Source organism: Brassica rapa, chromosome A05 (assembly GCF_000309985.2).
Source record: "Brassica rapa cultivar Chiifu-401-42 chromosome A05, CAAS_Brap_v3.01, whole genome shotgun sequence".
In the NCBI taxonomy this organism is placed as follows: domain Eukaryota; kingdom Viridiplantae; phylum Streptophyta; class Magnoliopsida; order Brassicales; family Brassicaceae; genus Brassica; species Brassica rapa.
This window is the reverse complement of record NC_024799.2, coordinates 1746957-1765320: the sequence shown is the minus strand read 5'-3', so window position 1 is coordinate 1765320 and position 18364 is coordinate 1746957. Positions and strand designations below refer to the sequence as shown.

Below are 18364 nucleotides of genomic sequence, written 5' to 3'. Positions count from 1 at the left end.
GCTTCGAATCTCTTAAAGTCAGGAAAAAGTAGGTTGGGTTTGCTTTATATAACCGAAAAAGCCCATCCTTTTAATTTATTTTAAAATGTTACTTATAAAATTTAATATTTATCAAAAATCTATCCTAATATACTTTTAATGAAATTTGTTCCTTTATTACTATTAAATTAAATATAAAATTATTTAACAAAACTTTATTTTTTTTCTATTGAATATTTAACTAAATTAATGTTTAAATATTAAACAAAAGAATTGCTAACTAGTGCTACTATAATTAGTCATGATATGTATAAAGTATTGATAATGATAGATTGTTGACGTCTCTGCTAAAGTTTTATAATATTTCATAATGTTTTAAATTAGTCAAATTAGCCAAAATATGTAATAGATAAATAAGTCTGCATATGTAAATTGTCTGATTATCTTCATAACTAAAGTGCACACCGGCCAATATTACTGAATTACAGCCATTAACAATTGATTTTTTTTGTGTAAGTTATGAAGTTAAATATATAATATTGTTGTTAGTTCTGCACGTTTTATAAGTTACCAACTTATCAATCAAAGTGGTCCAGAAGAGAGCCTGTCTTGTGCAAGCATACATTCAAAATCACAAACAAATAATAAGCATTTTTATACTGTTAGAAAATATAACACACAAAAGAAAATTTCGAGATGTTTCTAGCTAGTTATAGCTATGACCTATGAGTTTGGTTAGAAATGAATACAAAACCTTTACACAGTAATCTAGCCACTGTTGAATGTTTCAAAACTTCAAACATGATAATACAAAAAAAACATATCAAAATAGTTTGCCATATACAAAGTATCAATGGTATAGTTGAGGTCTATAAGATGGCAGCGGAGGCTTAGATCGTTTTAAGTTTTTAAGACTTGTGTCTATGAAACTTGATACAAGTTTGTCTTGTAAACTTTGTGGGAGAAACGAGTTAAGCGATTTCTAAATATATCAAATCATATGATTTATTCAGCTAACATATTTCAAATAGACGAAAATATCTAAGATATTTCACTCAATTATTGTTAGAATGGATTCTGACGGGTGAAGCATATAACTAAAAACTTAAAAATGTCCACATTTTGACAAATAACAGATGACTTTTCATTGGAAAATTGCTCCTTCACATGTGTCTTGCCTTTTCCATCTCTATATAATTGACCAAACAAACAATATAATCTGACATCATAGAAGATTAATAATTTATCAACTCCAGCCATATCTCTATTAATATGTACTTCTTCGAGCTAGTCTGCTAGATAATGATCTTGTGTTTCTTAGGGGAACACAGAACAAAATTAATGGAATCTTAGGTTCTTTGATTGAAATTGAAATGTAAGAATGATAATGAGGGGAATCAAGACAATAATTCAAGTTTAAAAATATTTTCATCTAGCTTCTTAGACAAATTCGTATTTACGATTTATTTCTCAAATGTATTAGATAATAAACCGCATACCAAACATGTATTGTACCTTTTAGGCATACCAAACAGAAAATAACGTTTTAGTTATGCTCATAACGTTATATAAATACAGAAAAGGAAGTGGCCCATCGGCAACAACTAGAAAATACATGTGCTTCATTTCAAATGCATCTGCCCCAAGTGTTTTAGAATATACATTCAGATGAATGTATGTTTTAAGTAGGACTATTAGCTTGTACATTATTTTTTGAATGGAAATAGTTACATATCATCTGCTGTGTTCTCCTATTTCTGGCAACTGGTGATCACTGTCTAGTCTCTCTACTAGTTTGTCATCAATATTTAAGAAAGGCTGAGTACTGATTTTTATAATGTGTTGAGGCAGTGGGGGCCCAAGTGATGTGCTTAACGAAGGGCCCAACAAAAGAAACAAGACTCAACCACACTTTAGTAGGCAGTGTGAAACCTCGAGGCAGTGGCGGCTGCCTGTTCGACTGTTACTCTTTAGGTTGCACCGATCTATTCAAATATGTATACACCAATTACCAACGTTTCTTAGTTTTAGTTGCCGTCTTTCTAGTTTTGATTGTTGATTACTTTTTCTTTTGTCGAGTATGAACATACCTTTTATAGAAACCTGATTACTGACAGATCCATTCAATGTTTCTCTTCTTTACATGTGCAAGAAATTCAAAAAAGTTATGGAGTTGAAAATTTGGATATTATGTTCCTTTGACTTCTTTCTCATATGAAAAGTTCTAATTTATTTTTATTATCCCGAGAAGATTGGACCCGTAGCAATATTGTTGTAGGCAACTTTTATTTACTTGTATTTATTGAACTTTCATTATAATATTCAACAGTCAAATTGTGGACTTTGAATGTTATATTAGATCAAATGTTGTCACTTGCCCATTTGGCGGCACAAGAGCTAAGTTACGGCCTCTCCTTTACTTTGTTAACTTAGAACGAACGAAACAATTTGTTCAACGCATCACTACATGTACAAACCAATCCTTCGTATTCGTAACTTTAATGTCCTTATCTGTGGTTAGAATCTTTGAAAACTATACGGCATCATTATATATTGACATCTACTTTTATAAGGAATGTCCAATACGCAAATATATTTTTAATGATATGAATATATCTAATTAAATCTCGAAATAACATTATTGTTTTCGCTCAGTTAGCTATTATTGATGTAACTATGTAAGAATAAGTAAACTAGCTTTTTGATATAAAAAAATGTATTGTGTCGTACTACATTTTGGTCTATTTTACGTACTGGTAAGCTACTGAAAAATGAGACCATGTATACGTCATCTTTACGCCATGCATGCAGCATGCTCTACTACATACAGTATGTTCTACCAGTTTCTGAACTACCATTGTCCCGATAGGCAACTATATTATTTAGTTTTTTTTTTGGTCTAAAGAGTTATTTAGTTATGACTAATAAATAGCGTAGGTAGAAAATACAAACGTAATAATCATTAAAAACATCGGGTGTACGTGGCAAAAATTATGTGATAAACTATTTTACTATGTGTTATTTGGGGCGGTGATATTAATAACCTTGGGTTTTAAACATAGGAAATTGAATTGGGCGGTTAAACGTTCATTGTTTATTGCACTAGCACTTATTTTTGTTATCTTGTTTGGATTGAAAGTTCTACAAAAGAATAGTATGGTTAATGTCCACAAAATAACTATTAAATATTCTGAATTGTAACAAAAGTAGTTTCCTTTAACTAAGTGTAAGTGTGTTGTAACTAACACTTTGGAATGCAGTTGAAGGGGATAGGATATGACTTATGAGAATGGTTATTGTTAATAGATTTGGTCTACCATCGACGTTTGTGTTTGGCTCCTCGGCTATCAAAATAGTCCACTGTGGAGGCATATTTTTTTTTTTCGGTCAAACCCACTGTGGAGGCATATTTAAAAGTTATCTTCTGGTTCTTAATTATGAGAATATTATTACCATTTTAAATATTTTCAATATTTTGGAAATCTATTATATGGTCAAACCACGTGAATTTACCTATATAAGTATATAGAACTAGTTTATTGATAATTTAATATAATTACTGTATATATTCGTAGCAGCTACGTGTAACGACATGTTTGAATTTTGAAAATATTACATCATGCATAGATTTTCTTTTTTGCCGGCAATAATATACTATATATATATATATATATATATATATATATTAGTTGCAATCAATGATCTTTGTTTTCCATTTTCTTGGACTTTTCTTCATACTAAAGGACACCGATATCTAAGCTATAATACTACATACACTCATTATATATTTTCGTCATTGAATTTAAAATGATTTTAATACTTTGTATGCTTTTTGAGAGACATCTTTTAGTATAACATACTCCCTCCGTTTTTTTAATATAAGTCGTTTTAGAATTGTGCACACAAATTAAAAAAAAATCATTAATTTCTTACATTTTTTAAACAAAAACATCATTAATTGCTTATCGAACCATAAATCAACCAATAATAAAATAGAAAGTATATTATTATTGGTCATATAACATTAACTGTTAATAAATTTTACATAAAAAATCGAAAACATCATATAATTTAGAACCAAAATATTTCTCTAAAACGACTTATATTAAAAAAACAGAGGGAGTATGAGTTTTAGTTCTGAAAATGCCTAATAAGAAATTTCGAAAATTATCACAAACTTTAATTAGGTTTGGAAATTGTTAAGGATCATTATTGTAAAAAGTTATCGCAATTAAAAGAAAATATATTGTTTAATCACAAAGGCCATGAGATAAATCAGGTTTCATTATTTTGTAAAAAAAAAACTGTCAGTCAAATAACTTTTTTATGAAGGAATATTAAAATTTATTTACCAAAAAAGCAAGAATATTAAATTTATTCGAACAAAAAACATAGGTACAATGAAAGTATCTTCCAAGCATAGTGTTAATAGCATGTATCATACTAGAACGTTTCTGAGGGGCTTTATCTTGTGGTTAACCAAAGACTCTAGCATCGAACACTAATGTCAAATGAATACTTGGTTGAATTATATAGGCTCCAAATGATAACAGCAGATTGAGCGGTGCGGAACAAGCGGTTTGACTGTGGTGCGGTTTTGACAGTTATAAAAATGTATAGATATATGGTATATGTAGAGATTTTTGTTACTGTAACTGCGGTGCGGTGCGGGACAGATCTTACCATTTGAAGCTATAATAGTAAATGCTATTAAATTGGTATGGGCTTTCATTAAGATATTTTCATTAAGATATTATGTGTCTAATAATAGTCAAAGTCATTCGTCATTGACCCAGCAACAAAGAAACGGCATAAAAATTATCATGAAACTGATAGACATTTACCTATATATATACAGAGATGTTAATATTCAGAGAAACTTGACTGGGTGATATAAAGATATCGATGTAGCGAAGATGAGTGGTGAAGGTAGTAAGGATCATCAAGACGAAGATGAAACAACACTTCCTGGATTCAGATTTCATCCTACGGACGAAGAACTTTTAGAGTATTATCTTCGAAGAAAAGTAGAGAACAAACCCATCAAACTCGAGCTTATTAAACAGGTCGATATCTATAAGTACGATCCTTGGGATCTTCCGAGTAAGTTTTTGTATTCATTTTTCTCATATCTTTCTCAAAACAGTTAGTATTAATTACTAATTAGGGGTCTTAAATATGACCCCCAGAAGGATCAAAACGATACCAAAAATTCCACCTGAAAATAAATATCAGTTTCTTTGTCAATATCTAAACATCATCTAAACAAAAAAGAGAGACATCTGATTAAGATGAATTTTCTTATGAAGTCAAAATATTCTGGTTAATAATCGAATCTAAACGTTACCAAACCAAACAACCGAAATATCTATTTGGTTTGAACACTTCAAAAACCAAAATCTGAATTGAACACCTACTTTAGTAATACTCAGTTGAACACTATTACTATATATATATATTTGTTTAAAAATCAATCTGGCGGTCAGTGTTTTTTAAACTATGCTGTCATATATTAAAAATATGCCCGGGATCATTCATATGAATAAAATGCATGTCTTTATAATATGCATATATACCCTATTAGGTACCTTTATCTGGAATCAATGTTTTTTCTATGCCAAGAGGTTTTTAGTTTCCTTTTCAACATATTTTTTTCATAAAACCAATTAATATGAATATTTACTGTAAATTTTATTAGGAGTGAGCAGCGTCGGGGAAAAGGAATGGTACTTCTTCTGCATGAGAGGCAGAAAATACAGAAATAGCGTTAGACCAAACCGAGTCACCAGTTCAGGTTTCTGGAAAGCCACCGGTATTGACAAACCGGTTTACTCCAGTCTTGACTGTGTCGGTCTAAAGAAATCTCTGGTTTACTATCTTGGTTCAGCCGGTAAAGGGACTAAAACCGATTGGATGATGCATGAATTCCGCCTCCCCTCCACCACAAAAACCGACTCGCCAGTTCAACAAGCAGTGAGTTCAATTACTTTTAAACATATATGAGGCTTTCTGTTAATTTTCTTATAAACAAACAAACCGGTTTTGTTTAACCAAGAAAAGTATGCATCAGGCTAAACCATCTTGCCCATTTCTAGTGAGACAATTTTCTTGTATTCGTGGTGTTAAATGCTTTAAAAAGTCAGTCACAAATGCACATTTCCATACGAGCATTGATCACATATTTCTTTTTTTCCTGAAAATGGGACCAAGCTTTTGCGAGAAAGTTAAAAGTAAAACTAGACAGGGCTCCAGACTAAGATTTCTTTATTATTTTACAATAGAATATAATGTATCATCCATTAAAATTAGATATTTAGTTTTCATTCAACAAAATATAATTACTAGAAAACATCCATTAGTTTAATACTACTTATATTTTTTCTTTGAACCAAAAGACATTCAAGTAGCTTTTGTGTGTCGAATTGGATTATCTTAATTAGTTAAATATTGACTGAATCAATGACGACACTAGAAAATTATGGTTATCTTTGTAAAACTTAAAACCATAATATAGAAAAGTATCACACAATCAAAATTAAATTCAAATTTTCCTTAGGTAAAAAAAAAACAATTAATAAGTCCGTCTTGTTTTCTTGCAGGAGGTCTGGACACTATGCAGAATCTTCAAACGAGTAACACACCAGAGAAACCCAACCATCGTCCAATCAAACCGTAAACCGGTTATTACCTTAGCCGATTCGTGTTCTAAGACGAGCAGCTTAGACTCCGATCACACCAGCCACCGCGTTGTAGATTCCTTGTCACACAAGCTACACGAGCCACATCTACAGCTTCAGCCACAAACACAGAATCCTTACTGGAACCAACTTACTAGGTTTGGTTTTAGTCAACCGACGTCGTATACTTGTCATGATAACAACTTCTTGAGTTTCGAGAACATCAACGGTGGAGATTTCATCGGGGATTCAGCAAGTTGGGATGAACTTAGGTCTGTTATAGATGGCAACACTAAACACTAAGAATAATTTGCCTTTTGGGAGCTATGTGCCTATGTATAAAGGATAAAGAAAAACCATTGTTTTTTGTTTTATAAAATAATAATATACGTATGAGATTACTCCTTGAGAACTACACATTTAGGATCATATTCATGAGGCTTAAAATAATTACTAAACATATCTCTTAATCATTTGGGGACGAATGATATATGCATATTAACCACTAATATTTTGAGGGTTATAGGCGAATTAAACCGATTCTGGCTATGCATTACTCATTGAGTCAAATATTGTCCAACAATTGTTTTGCAATCTCGTTTTGTTTATATCAGACATGTTTTCAGGTCATGTTCATATAGTTAGTCTTGTCTTTTGATTCTGTTGAGCTTGTATTATATCGGGCAAAAAAAAAACATTCTCTAATATTTGAAAATGAAGCTCATGTAAATGAAATACTCATAGATATGTGAATAAGGATCAATGAAAGAGATTCTTGAGATGTTTAAAGAAGTAATCAGACACAATCTGATTAGTCCTCTCGGTCGGATGAAAAGCGTCCCAGAAGACGAACTTATTCGCATCACTACAAGTTAACGGATTGTCCTGGCCGCAAAGAAACCCCATCTCGAACAATCCAGTTCCACAACACGCAGAACTAGACACCTCTAGACCGTAACGTGATGGTTTTATAACAATATCCCAAATGATATCATAAGGATTAGCAAAATATATCTTCATTCCACTGAGTTCTTGATTCAGCTTCCTCACTAATCTCCTCAACCTCCCGTTAAAATCTATCGCCAAGTCGTTGTAATTCGTAGCACAGCTGAAAGGGTCGTCAAGATTCGCCACTCTTTCTAGTGGAAGACATCCCATAGGAGATATTCCGGTGAAAGACATTTTCCGAGCACCAAGTTTGTAAAGATCCTTTAGAAACACCTCGGCGATCCCTATGAGGAAGTCTTGGTACTGACTGATGCTGAACTGAGATCTCCTGTCCGGTAAGGTGTAATAATTCTCTAAGAAGTCGTTGGTTCCTATGCTGACTAGGTACAGCGACTCTCTGATGATGTTTGCTGCTTTTCGGCGGCCGAGATATGCGGTAAGTTTGTGTTGGTATTCCTTGTAGTACTCGACTTCTTTCCATAACGGAATCACGCCCTAAAAGATAAAACAAGTTAATCATTTTCGTGTTTCTTGTCACGCAAGAAAAAACGATACTAGGTCGTTTGAAGTGCAATGTGGACTTACTAGCACACCAGCGGTGGAATTATCATAACCGGTGCCGGCGGAGGCGAAGCAAACTCCGGTGGCGAAATCGGAGATATTGTAGGAGGGATCAAGATAGGCCGGGACAGTCGGTTTAAGACCGTAAGCCTCGGAGGTGAAATCGGAGGAGAGACGGCCGTTGCAAAAACGGCCGGTGGGGCGGCCACCGGGGAAGTCGCGGCCATAAGGTTCGAAGTTGGCTCTGGCCATGGTTTGTATGAAGTTGTTATTGCCGGAGTCTACGGAAGAGTCGCCGAAGACAATGATCGCCGGGACTTTTGCTCCGGCGAGGGAGACAAGAGCGGTCAACATAATGCATAGTATTGATGGTGACAAATAATGTTCTGCCATACCAACAAGTTGCTTAGTTAGACGGCGATGCTACCTATGAATTTCATTCAATATATACACATTATATTTACTATCTAATATAACTATTGTTAAATAGATATATGTACGAATTCTTATATATATATAGGTTGGGTTAATTTCTGTGTACTATAAGTTGTTCGATTCGGTGGTATATATAGAATCAAATAGAGTTTTTTTTTTTAATTAAGAACGGAAGATTTAAAAAATTGTCATTATGTGAATATTCTTTTTTTTTTATTATAGTTCAGTATGCGTTGCTTAACTCTATATCTTTGATTAAAGAACCAAAAAGAAAGAAAGAAAACAGAGACAGAGTTGGAAGTATTTATTGAATTAGAAGTTTGGTAGGTGTATGATAAAATGAGTCATGAGTGCATGCTCACTGCGCTCATTAACAGTTATCTACCTAAAACAGCCATGCATATATAAAAAATTAGATAATACATTTATATTGGTAAGAAAATAACACACCATTCTTTTACAATCCTAATTACAAGACACCAAATTAGGTTGAATTCTAGTAGTGACTAGTGAGACGGTAATATACTAGTCAAAAAGAAAAGCTTGCAAAATGAATAATAGACAAAAACAATTTTTACTCCTTGATCTTATGTATCTAATTCGAACATTGTCAAATAAATGCAGTAATGTATTTGTGAAGGTGGGAGTTATGTTATACCATAGGTAGATTAAGAAACACAAATAAGGGAATATGGAGAAGGTAACAAAAGAAAGAGAGTAGAAATAGTGTGGAACTACTGGTCGGTCTAAAATGGGATATTAAATTTTGGAGATAGACAAGGGTGAGAAAAGTGGATGGTGAGGTGATAAATGAAACGGCACATGTAGAAGATATGTTGTCCTCTTATAATTATTACAATTACAATAATGTAGTTCCGGTGGTTGCACCTCCACAATTATAGTTTCGTCCGACCCCCGTGACCCGCATGATGATTCCTAACACTCATATCATATAGCTTCATGTTTTCGTCATTTTCATTTATCAAAAGTTTCAGGTAGCTGTATACAATTAGCTTTCATTGTCAATATTAGAGTTTAAGGTCTTCTAAATTTCTGAACAACGTATCAAACACTACGAGTAAAATGGAGTCTTTACTATATCTTCGTTGAAAGCTAAGCCATGTATCTTGCAGACTGTTTTGTCTGTTTGTTCGGTTTGTTCCCAATAGATTTCATGCATACACATAAGGCCATAATCCATTCATAATGCTTTCACATTAGGGAAAAAATGTGGCTACTATTTGCCATTGTTTAATGTCAAACAAATCGGCTATGCTATTACACACCGATAACACTGTTTTTTTTTTGTTTAAGATGAAAATACTTATCAAACACACGTACCATTTTGAGACTACGAAAGGTAGATTTCAGCGATAAGCATGGAAATATATTGGAATTACGTGCACACTTAGAAATGAATGTGTTTGGTGTGGACTGATTGAATGTTAATCTGTTGGTTCATCACAGTCTGGTTAGGAACACGTTACACTAAAACACAACTCTCTCAAAGTCAAATTCGGATCTTTTGCTTTATTTACTAAACTTGTATAGTTGTATCAGGTTGATATAAAATAGTATTCCACATCAATATATATATGCAAGTAAAAACTAATTGGATTCTAACACTACGTACTTTAAAAAAAATCAAATATAAATAATAAAAAGGTTAGCACTAACTAAGTCGTCTACTAAATAAGCAGATAAAATATGGTCTCCCGCAATCTTATATAATTAGTAGATAATTTGTTCATTATTAACATTTTCATTATATATCTACACTGTATATTGTTTACAGTACACGAATAGTGTTGCAAGGAAAAGTATGACTTTTTTTGTTTTCGAGTTTTCAAAAGATTTGGTGCATTTCCAACATAGGCTCAACATTTTGTTTATTAGAATAAAGAATTTGAATGAATGTTTACATTTCGTTAGTCATGGTCAAAGACACTTAGAAAGACTCTTCTACAGTCAATTAAAGTATGATACTCTATTTGATCTCAAAAGAGAGATCTTATTAAATATTTTCTCATATTAGCAAGTCGCATTGTGGATGTGACTTTGATCTAATATACACCATAGAATCGAGTCAAATCTAAAACTATACAACTTGAACTAAATGTGAGCTTCCTAAGGCATTAAAAATCAAAAGCATTACCGAACTTGAAAACCATTGTGTGTACTACTTTCGATTCTTTGTTGTACATTTTACATTATGTAAGGACCGATGCTGCTTGGAACTCTAACCTTTTGGTTGCAGGGTTGGGATGGGTTCAATTGCTACGGGAGGGAAATCAATCCTTCAAAGATCGCGCAGCACATGTTGGGTCTGCTCTTATGGCTGAAGCCCTAGCTTTGCGGGAAGCGGTCGCCACCTGCAAAAGAATGGAGCTGAAGAAGGTCAAGTTTGAGTCGGATTCTGCTCAACTGGTCTCGATTATAAACGCAGGAGCGAGGGTTGCGGAGCTACATGGCGTTGTTGCAGACATTCTTACGTTATCTCTATCTTTTGAATTTGTTGCGTTCGTATGGATCCCTCGAGAGAGGAACACCATTGCTGATTTATTGGCCAAGAACGCTATTAATGCATCTGGTCTCTTGCTTGTTGAGGGTGCCTTTAATGGCCCCAACTAAACATTGCTAATCAATTTATTACGAGTTTCAAAAAAAAAAAGATTAGTAAACAAGATTTCAACAATTAAATATTTTTCTATAAAAATAAAAGTATTGCAAATACAAAAAAATACTATTATAGTCTCTCTGTTATCAATAAAATTTATATTTGTCCGCTTTGTGTTGAATGATTCTCATATAAATCTTGTTGATCACATCATCAACAACAATATCGATCACTCGCAACATAATATTTGTGATGAAAAATTGACCTCTGAATTGTAAATATCAAAGATTTGTAAACATAGAAGTTAGTTATTCAAAGAAAAAAACCCAATATTGAAAAAATGGGTTTAAAATTCCATTTATTTGAACCGGTCTTACTGAAAGACCACCTATAATATTCTCCTTAACTCGATTGCTAAACTATTTTCCGCAATTTTTATCTTACCTTTTGGTACGTAGGATATATCGGATTGACTATTATACCTAATTAATTTTAATTTCTTTGACTTCCACCAAATTTTTTACTTCCCTTGCTTTCTTTCATGTTACCTCCTCTTCGAGGCTATAACTCATAGGTCTCCCCCTAGATATTACTAAGCCTTTCTATATCATTCCGAGCTCCATAGTTGCTGGAGATCTCTCTCTCTCTGACCCTCACTTTTTCTATATCTTTGATCTTTAATGGTTTTATTCATAATCTCAGCAGCTTAATGTCAATCAAACTAAGTATAGTTCTTTGCCTGATTATTTTTACCGTCACGTCATTTTATGGCGACGGTAGAACTCTTTCAGGGAAACATGATCATAACTCATCATCCCTTTCCGGTTTTAGCTTCCAAGATTCTATGCACGTTTCTTCTTCCACAAGCAACGATTGTGGCTTCTCCTCCACTGAACATGATCCTGCCAAGGATCATCCCAAAGAATCCATGAAGTTTCAGCTACGGCGCCGGGAGATTAAACAAGAATCAACGAGAACAACACATTCAGTTGTCGATCTCAAAATCCAAGACCTCACAAGAATCCAGATGCTTCATGCAAGGGCTAAGAAAGCCAAGAACCAGACTCACAAGAAGGAGAAGAAGGAGATTACATCGGTTATTTCTCCAGAGGCTTCACCAGGGCAGCTTGTAGCGACACTTGAGTCCGGTATGACGCTTGGTTCTGGTGAATACTTCATGGACGTGCTTGTGGGGACACCACCAAAACACTTCTCACTGATTCTTGACACAGGAAGTGACCTAAACTGGCTCCAATGCCTTCCTTGCCACGACTGTTTCCACCAACACGGTCCATTTTATGACCCGGATACGTCTTCTTCATTCAAGAACATAACATGCAAAGACCCTAGATGCAGCCTCATCTCATCGCCTGAACCTTCAGTACCGTGTGAGTCAAGTAACCAATCCTGCCCTTATTTCTACTGGTATGGAGACAGATCAAACACAACTGGAGACTTCGCGGTTGAGACATTCACAGTTAACCTCACGAATACTAAAGGAGGAAGCTCAGAGTACAAGGTGGAAGACATGATGTTTGGGTGTGGACATTGGAACAGAGGTCTCTTCAACGGTGCTTCAGGTCTGCTAGGGTTAGGAAGAGGACCACTTTCTTTTTCTTCTCAGCTTCAGTCTCTCTACGGTCACTCCTTTTCTTACTGCCTTGTAGACAGAAACAGCGACACTAACGTGAGCAGCAAGTTAATCTTCGGAGAAGACAAGGGTTTGCTAAACAACCCTAATCTGAACTTCACATCTTTCGTGCACAACAAGGAAACTTCCGTTGAGACGTTTTACTATCTACAAATCAAATCCATTCTAGTCAATGGCCAAGCTCTTGACATACCTGAAGAAACATGGAACATCTCATCAGATGGAGCTGGTGGAACCATCATTGATTCAGGTACAACCTTAAGCTACTTCGCCGAGCCAGCATACAAGATCATCAAGAACAAGATTACAGAGAAAGTGAAAGAGAAGTACCATGTGTTTGAAGACTTCCCGATCCTAGACCCTTGCTTCAACGTGTCTGGTGTAGAGGAGAGCAACATGGAGCTGCCTGAGCTCGGGATTGCTTTCGCAGATGGAGCAGTTTGGAACTTCCCTGCAGAGAATGTCTTCATTTGGTTGAGTGAGGAAGTGGTTTGCTTGGCGATACGAGGAACTGCTGAATCTGCCATGTCGATCATTGGGAACTACCAGCAACAAAATTTTCATATACTATATGATACAAAGAGGTCTAGGTTAGGTTTTGCACCCACAAAATGTGCAGATATATAAACCTAAGTTCTTGTGGATTGATCTAATACACATAAAGAAACTGTACACAAAGGTAACATATGAAGATCCTATTGTATTTCATTCATATTCAAATAACAAAGATCCTATTGTATTTCATTCATATTCAAATAACAAAGTAACACATTAAAGTAGAACCAAGACTTTATTTTCATGTGCGATTACAAGCAAATCCTGCTGCTTTATATAGTTTTGTTGATTATAGTATATGCATTTTATAGTATAAAAAATTAAATTAAACCGACTCCACTGGGGATCGAACCCAGAATCTCTGGTTTCGTAGACCAGCGCCTTATCCATTGGGCCATGGAGTCATATTTGTGATAATGCATTGTTACTAAGAATTTATCTCCAATGTAACATCACTTACATATTTGCCACAGTGAAGATCAATACACAATCAGTACATAACTGTCTCGTTCAGCACATTTTTTTGTATGTCAAATTCCAACAACTAGGACAGAAATGAAGACAAATGATTCAGTTGATCAACTATTTAGAATGGCTGAAGAGAGTTGTCTTCTTATCTTATATTAGATTTGGAGTATTTTGATTTTCTGATCAAATTCAAATGACACTTGTCAACTTACAACAACCCATATGAATTCATTATGTATATCACCAATGGTTGGGGAAGAATGTTAACAAATGAGGATCAATAATAGCATAAGTTGCACACATGGGAAAACTATATGTTGAATGTATTTTTAATTGATCAAGTAATCATTGTCTTTTCACTTTCCATCACAATCCCTTAAGAAAGTCACAAGTAATGCAATAGATCATTATGAATCACAAAACTTGGGAGAATAATACTGAGCAAGAATCTAACACAAAGGAGGTGTAAGACACGTGAAGAGAACGTGCATGATCACATGGCGGCAACAACAATACTCTCAGGAAACCGGCCATTCTTCCTCTGCAAATAACCTGGCCATTGCCTGTAAACCCCACCCACCATCGACCAATGAGACCTCGACCACAATGCAAGTGCAACTTTTTAAATAATACTTAGGATCTAACGGTAAGTCACCATATCACAAACATCCTTTTTAAAATAATTATATAATCATTTAAAAAGGTGATAAGATTTATTTTAATTTGGCAAAGGAGAAATATAAACTTTATCCAAAAGTTATGCTTCAAATAAAGCCTCCATCACAGGCTTTTCCTTTAATCTATTACCACTGCTCATGGATTCATGATCTCCAAGAAAGGCACATTGGTTTCTTTACTTATGAGTTGTAACATTCCCCATAAATAAAATATATTCCATCACAATATAATTTCCTAAAATACGTGTTCATATTACACTTTAGTAAAGTAACTATTTTCTGAAACATTATTGAAATAAAAAGTATAATTTTTTTTAAGAAAACAAAGTAATAATAATATTGAACATACATAGATAGAATCCAAAATTGAAATGTGAAAGGAAGAAAAAACAGGTAGACATATTGAAGAGTGAGAATAATATTTGACCTTAAAATTCCAAAGCCTGTGTTTGGGAATTCCCTCCTCTGTGCTTTGCCCCCTATCTCTATATATTTTTAAATGATTATTTCAGAATTGTAAAAATATCTTTTTTGTTAATATATTATATTTCAACCAGCTATAAATGTCACAGTTGACAAGTCCAATATCTTTCCTTCACCTTCACTGCTCACACTACTCTCCCTCTCTCTCTTGTTTCCTCCATTGCAAACAAAGCTTTCTCTCCAGCTTTACTACAGACCCACCAACCATTTCCACCAAACTTCTTTTCTCCATCACTATGTATTTTCTATATACACTTCTTTGAGATACTCTGTTTTTTTTTCTTTTGGATTTTGCTCTGTTTACTTCCCTTTCTCTCTGTTTTGCTTCAAAAAGGGAAATAAAAATGGAGCCTTTTTGTTGTTACTGCCATTGTTTAACTCAAAAGAGAAACCCCACATTCTAAGGTAAGGTTTATTCTCTCTTCTTTGTTTCTTGAGAAAAAAAAGTTTCTTTTTTTTTTACCTGAATGTTTTTATTTGATAACATTATCTGTTTGATTCTCTGCAAATTTGTCTCTTGCTTCAAACTTAAGTGATGCTTTTTCTCTGGTTTAAAAAAGCTCCCATCTTTGGTGGGGACACGTCATGCCCATAACATGTTTGTTGATATGCCGCAAATTCAATTAATGAACTTACCATGAAAGTTTGCATTTTTATCAACTGTTTCTGTGAAAGTGTGAGAGTCTGATAGTCTTTATTATGATGTATGAAAGTGTTTAAATCTGTTGTCTTGGTTGTTATTACAGTGAACTTGTAAGAGAAGCAAAAAAAGACTGTTTTGGCAAGTGGGAGATGGCATCTGAGAGCTCCTTAAACGCTGAGATGTCCAAGAAGATATCATTTTTTGGTCTGAAGGGTTTGAAGCTATGGGTATGGGTTTGTTTAGTAGTTGGAGTGTTCATGGTGATGATCCTCTGCATCTTGTCTCTCTGGATCACGTTCCGCCGCAAGTCTAGAAGATCTTTCAGCCAAATACCACACGTGTCTAAAGACATAAGAGTCGACAGGGCGGCAGGGTTTCAGAGCCACAGCAATCCTCAGCCTGAGAGTTTATATATAGCAATGAATGACAACAAGTCAACGATGATGTCTCACTTGGCGAGAACCAAGTCTAGTGATAATGATACTTTAAGTCATTGTAGCTCTGTGAATAATCACCATGAGAGAGCTTGTAGTTCTCATTCCGGTGATGAAGCTGGCTTTGGAAGCGTTGGGAGACAGTATGGAGGAGGAGGGCTTGTGACAGCGTCTCCTTTGGTTGGTTTACCGGAGATATCTCATCTTGGTTGGGGACATTGGTTTACTCTTAGGGATCTTGAGCTTGCCACGGACCGTTTCTCTGCGGAGAATGTGATTGGAGAGGGTGGTTATGGAGTTGTTTATAAGGGTAAACTCGCTAATGGTACTGAGGTTGCTGTGAAGAAGCTTTTTAACAATCTGTAAGTTGTCAATTGGATTGCAAAATGATTTGTTTTCTTTATTATCTCATTCTCTATTTTGGTCTGTAGAGGACAAGCTGAGAAGGAGTTCAGGGTAGAAGTTGAGGCTATTGGTCATGTAAGACACAAGAATCTCGTTAGGCTTTTAGGATATTGCATAGAAGGAGTTCATCGGTGAGTCTCTCTCTCTTGTCTTTTTATCATTTTGAAACTTTACCAGATGAGAATGATCTTTACTGTATTCTAATTATGGTTATGAACGTAGGATGCTTGTTTATGAGTATGTGAATAGTGGTAACTTAGAGCAATGGTTACATGGAGCTATGAGGCAACATGGAACTCTCACTTGGGAGGCAAGGATGAAGATCCTTGTCGGCACTGCACAAGCGTAAGTGGTTTTATCTGTATAAGTTTTTTATTGAATTTGCTTGAATGAATAATTAAAGTGGTCTGCGATTATGTACAACTTTACAGGCTTGCTTACTTACATGAAGCAATAGAACCAAAAGTGGTCCATAGAGATATAAAAGCCAGCAATATATTAATTGATGATGAGTTTAATGCAAAGCTCTCTGACTTTGGGTTAGCCAAGCTCTTGGACTCTGGTGAGAGTCACATCACTACCAGAGTCATGGGAACCTTTGGGTAATGTCCAAAAAGCTTTGTACCCTCTTGAGGCCATAATGGTTAATTATTAATGTCCTTACAGAAGAAATCATTGCTGTGTTTTTGATTTTTTTTTCAGATATGTAGCGCCAGAATATGCTAACTCAGGTCTGTTAAATGAAAAGAGTGATATATATAGCTTTGGTGTTTTGCTTCTTGAAGCTGTAACTGGACGAGATCCGGTTGATTATGGACGTCCTGCTAATGAGGTGAGGCTTTTGGATAATCAGGTTTTGCTTATGTTATTGTTAAAAAGAATATTGATTTGAGTTTTGTGTTTTGGCAGGTGAATCTGGTTGAATGGCTAAAGATGATGGTTGGAACAAGAAGAGCCGAAGAAGTTGTGGATCCAAGACTTGAACCTAGGCCGAGTAAGAGTGCTCTGAAACGTGCACTTTTGGTTTCTCTAAGATGTGTTGATCCTGAAGCAGAGAAACGTCCTAGAATGAGTCAAGTTGTGCGGATGCTTGAATCCGAAGAACACCCTTTTGGACAGGTATGATGATCCAAAGATGCAACAAATAGTTTATATGTTTCCGCATTTGTAATAATCAAACAATATCTTCATGTGTTGGCAGGAAAGGAGGAACAGAAAGAGTAGAACAGCAAGCATAGAGATTGTTGAGACTAAAGATGGATCTCTTTCTCCTAGTGACACAGAGACTCACATCAGAAAAGCCTGAGAAGACTTGTGGATAAGAAATAGCTATTACACTCGGTTCTAAAGAAGCTTCTTCAAGTCTTGAAATGCTCTGTGTCTCCTTAGCATAAGTGATTGAATGATCGACATAACGTTTGGTGCTTGTGGAGAGATGGCAATGATTAAATTAAACCCTCTCTGATAATGATCAAAAAGGAGCCTGTCGAGTGTGTAGTTGCTGCAATCTCTGGTGGCGTTTTGTTGTTTTGTTTGATAAAAGTATTCATGTCTTGTTTGTACGGATCTTTTTGTCAGTCAAAAGTCATGTGTTCAAATGTTTCTGTGATGAGAACCGTGACGTAAGCGAGCAAGAGAGATAAACATAAAACTATCAATTCATAGATTTTGTATGGACTGATGACGCAGGCCGAGACAGAGCAAAGTGACAAAACTAAGTTCAAGATTAGTGGCTAGCTTACTTTAAGCCCTCAATACAATACTAGTTTTAGTCTAACGTCCACAGAGACCACTTAGCTTTTGTTGCATTATTATTCTGTCAAATGTTGCG

At 34.8% G+C, this 18364-nt stretch overlaps 4 protein-coding genes and 1 non-coding gene across 7 annotated transcripts; 3 read left to right on the top strand and 2 right to left on the bottom strand.

Moving 5' to 3' along the window:
• Positions 1-259: 259 nt before the first annotated feature.
• On the top strand, positions 260-7071 carry LOC103866686 (transcription factor JUNGBRUNNEN 1). Its single transcript, XM_009144649.3, has 3 exons — positions 260-5082; positions 5678-5952; positions 6579-7071. Exons 1-3 carry the CDS (start codon positions 4896-4898, stop codon positions 6957-6959), a joined length of 843 nt encoding a protein of 280 aa, XP_009142897.1. The 5' UTR covers positions 260-4895; the 3' UTR covers positions 6960-7071.
• A 262-nt stretch (positions 7072-7333) lies between these two features.
• On the bottom strand, positions 7334-8848 carry LOC103866685 (GDSL esterase/lipase At2g42990). Its single transcript, XM_009144648.3, has 2 exons — positions 8190-8848; positions 7334-8099 (listed from the first exon to the last, which is right to left on the bottom strand). Exons 1-2 carry the CDS (start codon positions 8556-8558, stop codon positions 7416-7418), a joined length of 1053 nt encoding a protein of 350 aa, XP_009142896.1. The 5' UTR covers positions 8559-8848; the 3' UTR covers positions 7334-7415.
• Positions 8849-9152: 304 nt separating this feature from the next.
• LOC103866683 (aspartic proteinase nepenthesin-2) lies at positions 9153-14907 on the top strand. Its single transcript, XM_033292431.1, has one exon. The coding sequence runs from the start codon at positions 11927-11929 to the stop codon at positions 13493-13495; it is 1569 nt and encodes a 522-aa protein (XP_033148322.1). The 5' UTR covers positions 9153-11926; the 3' UTR covers positions 13496-14907.
• TRNAR-ACG lies at positions 13755-13827 on the bottom strand. Its single transcript has one exon. It is a non-coding gene; the product is annotated as a tRNA-Arg (tRNA).
• A 263-nt stretch (positions 14908-15170) lies between the features above and the next one.
• On the top strand, positions 15171-18195 carry LOC103866681 (probable receptor-like protein kinase At2g42960). Of its 3 annotated transcripts, XM_009144646.3 has the most exons (8): positions 15179-15456; positions 15798-16490; positions 16560-16664; positions 16756-16878; positions 16965-17135; positions 17236-17365; positions 17443-17652; positions 17735-18193. In XM_009144646.3, the coding sequence occupies exons 2-8, from the start codon at positions 15844-15846 to the stop codon at positions 17837-17839; spliced, it is 1491 nt and encodes a 496-aa protein (XP_009142894.1). In that variant the 5' UTR covers positions 15179-15456; positions 15798-15843; the 3' UTR covers positions 17840-18193. The 3 variants fall into 3 exon arrangements, with proteins under 3 accessions (XP_033148330.1, XP_009142894.1, XP_033148329.1); XM_033292438.1 differs by lacking the exon at positions 15179-15456 and having other exon boundaries at positions 15665-16490; positions 17735-18195; XM_033292439.1 differs by lacking the exons at positions 17236-17365; positions 17443-17652; positions 17735-18193 and having other exon boundaries at positions 15171-15456; positions 16965-17139.
• The last annotated feature ends 169 nt before the right edge of the window (positions 18196-18364 follow it).

Bases quoted from the DNA above. Each gene is read 5' to 3' on its own strand.
- LOC103866686 (XM_009144649.3), top strand. From the start codon at position 4,896: ATGAGTGGTGAAGGTAGTAAGGATCATCAAGACGAAGATGAAACAACA. The intron at 5,083-5,677 runs GTAAGTTTTTGT...AAATTTTATTAG, and splicing joins CGATCCTTGGGATCTTCCGA to GAGTGAGCAGCGTCGGGGAA. The intron at 5,953-6,578 runs GTGAGTTCAATT...GTTTTCTTGCAG, and splicing joins ACTCGCCAGTTCAACAAGCA to GAGGTCTGGACACTATGCAG.
- LOC103866685 (XM_009144648.3), bottom strand. From the start codon at position 8,558: ATGGCAGAACATTATTTGTCACCATCAATACTATGCATTATGTTGACC. The intron at 8,100-8,189 runs GTAAGTCCACAT...TTTATCTTTTAG, and splicing joins ATTCCACCGCTGGTGTGCTA to GGCGTGATTCCGTTATGGAA.
- LOC103866683 (XM_033292431.1), top strand. From the start codon at position 11,927: ATGTCAATCAAACTAAGTATAGTTCTTTGCCTGATTATTTTTACCGTC.
- LOC103866681 (XM_033292438.1), top strand. From the start codon at position 15,844: ATGGCATCTGAGAGCTCCTTAAACGCTGAGATGTCCAAGAAGATATCA. The intron at 16,665-16,755 runs GTGAGTCTCTCT...TTATGAACGTAG, and splicing joins TGCATAGAAGGAGTTCATCG to GATGCTTGTTTATGAGTATG. The intron at 16,879-16,964 runs GTAAGTGGTTTT...ACAACTTTACAG, and splicing joins CTTGTCGGCACTGCACAAGC to GCTTGCTTACTTACATGAAG.